Source organism: Carassius carassius, chromosome 44 (assembly GCF_963082965.1).
Source record: "Carassius carassius chromosome 44, fCarCar2.1, whole genome shotgun sequence".
Taxonomy (NCBI): domain Eukaryota; kingdom Metazoa; phylum Chordata; class Actinopteri; order Cypriniformes; family Cyprinidae; genus Carassius; species Carassius carassius.
In genome coordinates, this window is record NC_081798.1 from 5,618,155 (window position 1) to 5,629,305 (window position 11,151).

At 36.5% G+C, this 11,151-nt stretch overlaps 1 protein-coding gene across 1 annotated transcript in view; it reads right to left on the reverse strand.

Moving 5' to 3' along the window:
• LOC132126181 (succinate--CoA ligase [GDP-forming] subunit beta, mitochondrial-like) overlaps positions 1–11,151 on the reverse strand; it is a 97,642-nt gene that overhangs the window by 33,212 nt on the left and 53,279 nt on the right. Inside the window, exons 8-9 of the mRNA XM_059537310.1 lie at positions 10,124–10,285; positions 8,020–8,162 (exon numbers count right to left, since the gene is read on the reverse strand). Coding sequence (XP_059393293.1) covers positions 8,020–8,162; positions 10,124–10,285 — 305 coding nt within the window. The remainder of the gene's footprint in view (positions 1–8,019; positions 8,163–10,123; positions 10,286–11,151) is intronic.

Consider the following 11,151-nt stretch of genomic DNA (forward strand, 5'->3'; position numbering starts at 1 on the left):
ACAGGAGAGTGCGAAGTAAAATGTATGCGACCAGATCAGATTTAGCATTTGTATTGGACAGCAGTGCACTTAGGAATACAACAACAGACCTTATCTGGCCGAGATTTGTGTCGAAAGGGAAAAATAAAGAGGCCCAAAGGAAAAACTTCATACACTGCAATCAATACCGAAACCAAATTAGACAAGGATATAAAACGCTTAATGAATAAAATGTAACCTATGGTAAAAGACGGAGTCATAGTAAGGTTATCAAATGAAAATTTCACAGGGATGGTCGAGCAAGATAAAGCTAGTATCATTCATTATTTCAAAAGCTTATTACACAGATAATTTGAGTCTGGGACAGATCCCACAAGTGTCTTTATAGATGAAAGTAGAGTTGAAACGCTACCAAAAGTGTTGGTAATCGCTGCCAATTTCAGTCAAGTTTCAAAATTCTCCATACCAAAACTAATATAAGAAATACACTGTTTTAAACACATTAAAAAAATATCTATAACATAGATCATATACTGCATATACCAGTGTACCTGTACTTTCTGACATTCAAACATCTATAAATCTATATATAAACTCATCCTTGTCTCTGAAAACAGCTCAGTGATTGGTCGAATGGTCTTTTTTCATTGCTTAAATGGACAGTACATCTTATTTGCCTTTCACATCCCTGCCTGCCTATCAAACACTGTATATATGCTCAATGTTATGACAAGCTCTCATGCATGGAGCGAGAGTGTGTGGACGCCTGTAAAGTTGTCTGTGTGTGTGTTTCTGAAGAGTATTAATTAACATTTCAGCAAAGGAATATGACAAGGAGATCATTTATTAGGCCACAATTTTTTGACTCCAGTGCAGATGATTCAAACTTGAGATCAACTCCTGATCCATTTTTCACCCAATCATATTGTATCTCTTCTGGGAAGAGGCCAAAATAGCCAAACAACCAATTGTAAATTTCAATGAGCATCTTCTTGCACATGGTCCTATGCACACATCATTTAAGCTCGACCAACAAGTCTGCTGAACCGTTGAACAGATCAAAGTAAAAGACTAGATTGAGGCACACAACAACCTTTCTGACTAACAAAAAAACTAGATGGCACATTGTAAGCAAATAATCAAAAGCATCTGTTGAGTGCCTCTTCTACTGAGGTCTTGCATTAGTCAATGAAATTGAAGCTCTCATATTAATTAGATGTATAGTCCTCCATGAGGTTTCTCGGAAAAAGATCACAGGCCCAGTTTAAAAAAGTAATATCAAAAGCTGACATTTATGCAGAAAAACACTGACTATACAGCACAGATATCATTCTTTGCTTAAATTTAGGCATTCAGGGATCTAAAAGAGATCAATGCTCATTGGATGACGTGTTTGTACATGAACATGGACGTTTCAGTGGGGGTTGATGGTGATTTTTATCATCATATGTTCATAAATGAGATTAAAGAAGATTGTAGACTTTGCTTGATTGCTTCCTTTTCATTATATACTGATTCCACTTTCCTCCTACCTTTGTCTCGGTGTTCTCGGATAAGAATAGAATACAATAGAGTAGAATAGAATAGAATAAAATAGAATAGATATACGCTAAAATTCAAAAGTTTGACCGTCACACTTTTCTTTCTTTTTTTAAGGTATTAATAATTTTATTCAGTGAGGATGAATTAAAATGGACAAAAGTCTGAAAGCAAAGTCATTTATAATGTTACAAAAGTTTTATATTCCTAATAAATGCATATAAATGTTCTTTTGAACTTTCTATTCATCAAAGAATTCTGAAAAATTGTATCAAGGTTTCCACAGAAAATGTTAAGAAGCCAAACAGTTTTCAAATGTTAAACGTTTCTTGAGCAGCAAATCAGTATATTAGAATGATTTCTGAAGGATCATGTAACACTGAAGACTGGAGTAATGGCTGTAGAAAATTCAGTTTTGTCATTATAGAAATAATTAACATTTTAAAATATATTAAATAGAATATATTTTTAGTGTAATAAGCAAAATGTACATGCTAGAAAGCTCAGTTCCTTTTTGTATATATACACTGATGTACAGTTGTTCCCTATGTTGTTCGCAATGCCCTTCAGACTGAACATATACACTTAATATGGTCAAATATCCTGTACTGTCCACTTCACAGGGCACTACTGGGCAATGAGAACATTTATAGCTCCCATTAAAAACCATCTGCAGACGAACAGTCTTTTTAAATGTGCTCCAACAAACTTTAAAGTGAACAGTATACATTCTGTGCCACTAAAAGTACCAAATGGAATTACAAAATGGCTCAACCAACGACAGTTTGGAGTGGGACTACCTGTGGGAGTGTTTGAAACTATGTTTGAAACCATTCATTAGTTCTGCTTGTGGCACAGAAATGATACAGGTTTAAATTTAACATTACAAAGTGCTATTTATTGTGTCATCAATAGAAGGTCATATTCACATTTATGGTTGTAATTGGCCAATGACTCGAATTATAGTTTATTTTCATCTCATCACTGGTTCAATATAGCATAAGGTCGACACAACAGGAAGGTTGCGATCTCACCACGTTACTTTTTCACAATAAACACTTTAATCTTCAGCCCTAAGACTCGGACCATTGCAGTGCAAATAGGCCCCAGAGATAAAACGACTAATTAAAGAGTCATGAGTCATTTTGCAGTTTGCACCCCCTCTAAATCTGCTAAAACTTCTGCTGTGAAGATTAATTAATGACCTGGACTAAAATATAAAAACTCTTTGACTACCTCCAAGAGATCTTACTGAAAATCCAATAGATGTTCCCTCATACTGAAAGAAAATAAATGCAGGATTTGCATTTCTGAGCACATTTTTCTATCCAGAATTTGCATAAGCTCTCAAACCCCTTTTTTTTGAGAAACACCTTACGTGAAGAACAGTTTCAAAACAAAACAAGCATATTCCAGAGACCTCATGCACGCAAGGTAATACTGAAAGCAGCTTCTTTGCTGCTAGCTTGCTAGCACATCAGAAAGAACAATGCTTAGTTTTATTGGTTTTTGTAAAGCATCATCCATCATACTCATGGGTGGGAAAGAAAGTGTTGAAACAAGTGTTGACAAAATCGAAAAACTCCCGACCGCTTAGGAAGCTAACTTGTTTTGCGCGACTACCTAACCAGGTGGAATGATTACTAGCGAGTAATTACATAACAGAAAACATAACCTACGTGTTCCCGTTCAGGGATCAAAATGATGCAGGACTGTGGACACCATGCGAATTCAGCCCATGTGGAAAGATTAGTTATAGTTTGCTTATGTATTCTTCACTGTTTCTTGAGCTTCAGCAGCCCGAACATAAAATAAATGTGTCTCCTGCCAGCGAGACATCGTTCTATCAGTCAGCATTAATGGACTGAGTGCAGGGGCCGAGAATCTGGTGAAGCAGGGCTCCGTCGAGCACGGGCCGGGGCCAGACAGCCAGACGCAGGGGAAATGAGCTCCATTACGGAGGTGGCCATGTTGGGGCTGGGAGATTGGGCTGGCTCTTATTGCCTGTGTTTGGTACAAATGGAAAATGTGATTCCCTCAGGCCGGAGACAGCCGAGAAGGGACGATTGATCATTATACACTAACATCACCAGCACAAAGGAGATGACAGGGGCATGGAAGCCCTAAAGGATAAAAATGATGGAGTATGTGCGAGGTGGGAGCGAGAGTATATTTGTGTGTTTGTACTCGTATATAAAGGCCAGAGTCGTGCTTAATGTTGAGCAGACAGTGGCACAGACAATGAGGAGAGCAGAAAGAGGGCTTCTCATCCTTCGGTGTTAACCTCTCTTTCACTTTTTCATTACCCTACCGCATCTTTCCATCCCGCTTTATTCACTAGCATGCTCTCCCCATGCTCCTGCGAGAGACTCTCGCCGTGAAGCAGGACACTACGAGCCAACAGGATTTTGCAGCTCATCTGCTGAAGATGCTGGATAAGATATGAGTGATTGTGGAAACAGAACACGGACTGAAATTACAGATTTCTTTAGATTAAATGATCTATTTTACGATTTTGAATAAATTTTGAAAGTGAGACTCCTACAAATGCATATTCAATATGGTCAGGTGCAAAAATAATTGTCCACACGTTTTTTAGCGCTAATTCTTCACTGCGTGTCTTTAGTAAATCCTGACAGTACTGATTTAACGCCAAAACACGGTTTGCACTGGTGCAAGCTGTTAGTAAATCTGGACCTTATTTCAAAAACATTACAAACATATTTTGAATGGTAGTATATAAAATATATTAATTGCATTCAAATTTTAATTTTATTCAGATTTGTATTTATTTTTAAATATCATAAAATACAATAACTATTTTTTTTTATAATACTGTATAAAATATGTACGTTCATAAATCTCATAATTCCCATTTATTTCCCCTGTTGGTCTGAAATACAATTATTTATTTCATTTTATTTAAAATGAGTTATGATTTAAACACATCATAATTATCAAATTGAAAAAAGAAATCTATTTTAAAACTAAATGTTAAGTTTACTATACTTTCAAACTTCAATTAACCATTTTTTTAGTATTGTACTTGCAACACTATGGTGACATATGTTCCAAGTTTCAAATAATAAAAAAATAAAATAAAAATAAAATTGTGGACACCATGCAATCAGTTACATCATTGTTTGGCTTTCAAAACGGGCTAGTTCTGAGAGAGACTGGCAGATTCCCTGGTCAAGCACCAGCCCCATTTCAGTGTAAGAGAGGCATATTCAATCCCATGATGCCCTGAGCAAACATGTGTCATCTCCAAGACAGAATGAGTGAGTTGCATCTCCAAGATAACACATTATTGTGCTGTACAGGACCTCAAACATTCATGTTCACAGCAGTACTACCAAAAGAACTGACACAACAACATTTGTTTCAGATTTACCTTGCAGCAGCCAGCAAATAGTATCAAGCTCCAGCGCTGGCTCCTAGTTAACCTCAAATATACATCATACAACCCGGTGCTGCAGCCTTCTCTACCCAGGGCAGGTGAAATCCCCACCGGTCACAATTACCCAGCCAAGCACCTTCATCAAACACCCAGTGCCTGGGAGCCCGTCTGACGTGCCACAGCCCTAATTCACTCCCACTCCAAACTACACTGCATAGGGACCAAATAGCCACGAGCAAAAACATCTATCCATCCATGTCTCCCATATCTAACTTTGAAGGGAGGGGGTGGGATAATGGCGTTGTTTAGCCGTTGCCATTTGGATTCGACTAGCAGGTGCTTTTGGCTTTTTCTAAAACCATGGCAAATGTGTAATGTTTTATTCATGTTCCGTGATAAAACTTTGCAATGTGCCGTGTGTGGTGTGTGTTGACTAAGTTCAAGAGTAAAGAAGTCTCCATTGCTCTTTTTCCACATTTCTGTGTCATAAATAAAGAACTTGAACAATGCCTACTGACGGAGACTTACTGTATGTAATCCAGGTGTTACAAAATGTGTCCACTCTCCACGTAATTCTATGGTACTGCCTTCATCTATCAACCTAACTATTATAAATATAAAAAGAGAAACTATTTTAATAGGGTTGGAATGGGAGGGAAAAGTCTCGGGGAGCAAATGCCTAATGTCCGAGGGAAAAAAAGCAGAGAAACTAAGAAAGTGAGAGTGGGAGACAGTTCAAGAGTGCCTCTCCTTTGAGTTGTCAGTAAAGGTAGCTTTGGTGAGTAAGAATAAAATAAATTTTGTATATCAAAGGAGTGCATATATACAAAGCATTTGCTTCCCTGCAGACTCTAAAGAAAGGGTTACACAGTCTGGCAGTTCATCATCTTGAACTCTCCATGCTTCAGTTTCAAAGTCCTCAACTGTACAACATGTAAAAAAATGTCCAGAATAAAAAATAAAAAAAATTTTAAAAAAAAGCTTAGCTTGACAGCATTATTTCACACAATGTCAATTATTTAGACAATTTCACCCAACCCTTGGTTCAAAACTGAGAATTGGAACAACTGGAGGGTTTAAAGGGAAAAAAAGCCCACATTTGTGTTAAATTACTAACGTTAATTTCTTTCTCACAAAATGTGTATTTTTGACCTGTAATTTAAATTTTTTTTTTTTAAATCATTTTTTTTAACTAGATCATTAGTACCAAAGGAACACTCTGGAGTTGGACGGACTAGTTATTCATCACCAACATAATATCTTCAAGTTACTTGATGTACTTCAACAAGGAAGTTACATAACCTCTCTTCTTGGTATCCATGCACAAACATTTTGGAAAAGATTTTAGTTTAAAGTTAGCAACAACTTTACACAGGTAAGTATGTTATTCTGTTCGTCTCATGTTAACATGTATAATATTTAAGTCTAGTGGCTATAAACAGTGTATTTGTTTGCTTTCATTGAAAGTGTAATTTTGCTTAAAGTCAAAAATATTTTTGGAGGTAATCAACATCATGGAAAAGATTCCCCGGTCGATTCCCCGGCACATTGCTGTCAGCTAATCTTAATTTGAACTGAATCTCAGAACATTACTTACATACATTTCTATACTAGAAGAGTGGTGTACCTCAGGTGTCAGTTTTAGGACCATTTTAATTATTAGTTTTCCAGGTAATTTTTTTCTGACACGTGTGGATGGGCTGATTCCGACCACTAATCAGTTGGTAAATTAATGAGAATTATTTGAAGGAGGCAAGGGAAAAGATTCCCAAAACAAACAAATCAAACATTTCCGATGGAAGATAGAAGGCAACTGCGTATTTCATCTTGCCAGAGGATCCAATAATTAACATTCCCATTAATATTCCTTCCAGAGAGCCTGGGTGGCTGTGAACGCTTCTGTGAAATGCAAATCGCTGTACACAGAGGCTCCAGAATGGGAACTGTGTGACTGCAGGGGAGGGCCACCACTCTACCCCAATAGACCTTAGAAAATTTCATGTACCCCACTGATGACAGGAGGGCTGGAGAGACAGGAGACTGGAACTATACACTTCAGCTGTATACACTTTGAAAATATTCAACACAATCTTTCCGCCTCCATCTAATCAAGTATGATTCAGTGAGCAAAATAATGTAGCATAAATGCATATTTTTGTGTTGTTTGGCAACAATGAATGTTGCCCATTGCATTTTGTGGTTTTCTTCACTGTTTTCCTTTGCTGATAAATTCATAGAAAAACAAATGTGTGTCTTTCATCTGAGAACAATATGAATATGAAGTGATTCAATCTTTAGATGAAATCACTTTCTGCATGTGATTAGTGTTGCTGCTACTCGAAAAGCAAGGTGGGCTATTAAATCCCAGAACTCCTGTTTTCTGACACACAATGAACATGATACTAGATGAATTCTGTTTCACATTATTATAAACCGAGTTCTGTTATGAAGATGTCAGTGTGCATCCTGAATACAAACACACTGAGCTGAAACCAAATCAGGTGCATACTGACGTGTGCTTACAACAAATACAAGCAAATTATCAGCAACGTGCCAAGAATTCTAGTCTGCTTCGGAAAATGATCATTATCTGAGAAACAACTCCTCGGCTCGTAAAAGCTGCAAGAAAAAGGATCTTGTGCTCCAGAGCGAGTAATCAACAGGAGGACAGCAAGTGTGTGTCTGGGGGAGAAAAGAATTGGTGAAAAGATGAGTTATGAGGTGTGTGTGTGTGTGTGTGTGTGTGTGTGTGTGTGTGTGTGTGTCTTGGTGTGTTTACAATCACAGAGCAGAAAAGTGTGACTGTAGCGAAGATATTGACCAGAGCACAAGCTGGTAATGATGGTAAAAAAAAAACTGGGTTCGGCCGCAAGCCCACAGTCCTTTGTGGTGCCTAAGGACTCAACAAAATCTCACAGAGGAAACTTCAAAGAGCAGAAAAGTAATAATAAATTGAGAATTGTAATGAAGTTAAAGGAGAGCAACTTTAACTTTTATTTCTTATCATACTCTCAAAACACTTTTATATTAATCTTTTATGGTTGAAGTAAACTTATTTTGGGTATTTACATTTTGGTTCGGATGAACAAAATCATTCCTACCTTGGGATCGGCAGTGAGAAGCTTGAAGGCTGCATACACCTGGTTCTCTTTTACACCTCCACCCAGGTCCAAGAAGTTAGCAGGCTTTCCACCATGCAAGTCAATAATATCACATGTTGCCATAGCAAGGCCAGCACCGTTAACTGTGGATACAGACCATATTTTGGACATTAAAATATTAGCTCAGCTAAAAATTATCATTGTGTCATTATTTACTGACCCTCATGTCATTCCAAACCTGTACGACTTTCTATCTTCTATGAAAGGCAAAAGGAGAAATGTGTTAAAGGATAAGGTCACTTACAGAATTAAAATTTCCTGATAATTTACTCACCACCATGTCATCCAAGATGTTCATGTTTTTCTTAAGTCGAAAATAAATTAAGGTTTTTGAGGAAAACATCCCAGTGGACTTCAGTGGGACCCAACGGGTTGACGGTCCAAAGTGTAGTTTCAAGCAATGCAGTTTCAGTTATGTACATAATTATCAGGACATTTTTATTCCAGAAGTGAACTAATCCTTTAATAATGTGCCAGTTGCTTAATAGTATGAAATTAAAATGTATAGGGACAGGAACCTCCAGGATTCAAAAATGACACAAGTCCATGAATAAAAGTGTAAAATATATCATAAAAAATACAACTATATTTATACAACTATATGCCAAGCCTTCTGAAGCTATTTGACAAGTTTGCCAGTTTAACAGAGGAAATTATTAAAGTTTTTATTCACTTATAACTAAAAAAAAAAATCACTAAGTTACTAAATTGAAATCGTTAATCAGATAAGTGAGATTTGTATAAGAATCATTGGATAAAAAATGGATAAACTGGTTTATTAAAAGAATCTCAAAAGATTGGTTTATAATCAGACATTGCTAACTCACTCTGTCACAGCTTAAATTTCAATCTGCTCTTCATTCAAAACTACTGAATGGACTGTTATGACACTTTTAGCATTTCACAGCCCCAGCCCTAAATTACCTTAATTATATTGAAAAGAATATTCACTATATTAATACGCAATATAATTAGAAAATATTCAATGTAACGGCCAGAATTTCTTAATAACTTTTTAAAATTAATTTCTTGTGCTCCATGGAAGGAAAAAAGTTTGTAATGCGAGTAAATAGCTGCACGATTTTCCAAACTGATGCCTTTAAGTTGGTTCCAAATTAGGAATTACAATATATACATGGTTATATACAAACAATAGCCTCATCAGTACAGCACATTTACAAGAAAAGCACAGACAAAAGCAAATAAAAAAAGTAATTTCACATCCCACCCCAAATGAAAACACAGCTCAGCTCTAAATCTGCTGCCCACTGCTTTTCAAGGAAAGCAAATTGTGTTTGACTAAAAGTATACAGGGTGTCAAGAGTGGTTGTAGTATCTGTGTTAGCCGGCCTGGTGAGTCCCATCTCGTCGTGCTTTGAGCTGTAAGGCAGCCAACTGATTCAGCCATTTCCTGCACATCCCAGCTCGCTCTCTTATTCTGTTCTTCAGCGCTGAGCTAACGTGTTGGCACAGGCTCTGACACTCAATTCAATAAAGTGAAATTCAGCTGAACAGCTGTCGCTTTGCCGGTTTACAAAGCTTTTAAGGTGTAAACTAACGGCAAGTAAATTGTGCGCAAGTGTGTCTGTGTCTACACGACAAGGTCAGTTAGAGTCACTTCTGCACTCGTCTTGTCTACACGCTTCTTTCTTGGCGCTCCGCTGTGAGAGCCGTGATTTATAATGAGGGACCACTTAAATGTGTAGACTAACAATCATCTTGGTTGAGTCGTTTTTCCGGAAGATTCCTGCTAATTAGAGCCTATTGGTTCAGGCAGGTCCCTTATGGAGCTGTTAGAGAGCTAATGGAGATGATGACTGGATCTGTGCCCGTTTGCTAACACAAAATCCTGTTCTCAAGACTAAAATAAACATGTCGGAAACTACTAAGAAGAGCATTTCTAAAGCTGGATTTGAAATATCCCTTGAGAGACGAGCTTGAACAGGTTTTTGAAAGCTTTGAAATCTCAAGTTCATTTGGTATGTTGTACATTATTTCATGTAGAAGTTCATGGTATTTTAGTATATGAAAGATTAAAACAAACCAAAACAGGCTATGTTTCCATCCAGTCCGATGTACTTGAGATCATATCTGGCTGCTTCGGTCTCCAAGGGGTCGCTCTCCGCGGTATCGTCCATGGCGAACACAGCTTTCTGTCTGAACTCCGCATTGTCGTCGAAGTTGATTTTAGCATCAAAGCAAACCACTGTGGACAGGCAGCAGAAAAGTGTTGGAACATATTGTCATATACTGGATTTCAAAACACTTGTGTCATACTCATACAAAAGTGCACAGGGAAATATAAACAAACAGCATATGAAAGTAAGATTAAATTTAAAGTTTACAGGTCAGGTTACGCTAAAAGATGTACAAAAAGCTGTACAGCTGTACTTTTCTCAAATCTCTTTAATTCTGTAAAAATGTCTAGATTAAAATAAGGAGAAAATGAATTCTTTTTTATTACTTATTAATTGATTTATTTTTTATATTATTATTATTATTATTATATTTTATAATTTTTATTACATTTTATTATTATTATTTTTTTTTTTTTTGTGAAAGAAGACATACCAGTAAATACTATTTTTCAGCAAGGACGCATTAAATTGATTAAAAGTGACTTTTTATTTATAAAAAAAATACATTAGAGACAACAATAAAAATCATCTCATAAGAATGATTTCTGAGAGATCATGTGACACTGAAGACATGAATGATGACAGCTTCGCCATCACAGGAATAAATAACATTTTAAAATGCATTACAATAAAAAAAGAGTTATTTTAAGTTTCACCATATTTCACAATATTACTGTTTTTACTGTATTTTGACCAAAACTAAAGGCAGCTTTATTTAAATGCAGTTCACAAATATGATATCATTGGCTAATTTGGTGTTCAGTTAAGAAAGCTGATTATGAGTATTAATGATTATTTGATGACTTTATAAAACAGAAATCCATATGACACCACTGGAATTGCAGAAAGTGGATGACATTCACTGGTTTAGGAGGGCGTTGTAATGGTCAATGTTTCTATTTTACAAGTTGGGCAAGATTCAGACACGTTCAAT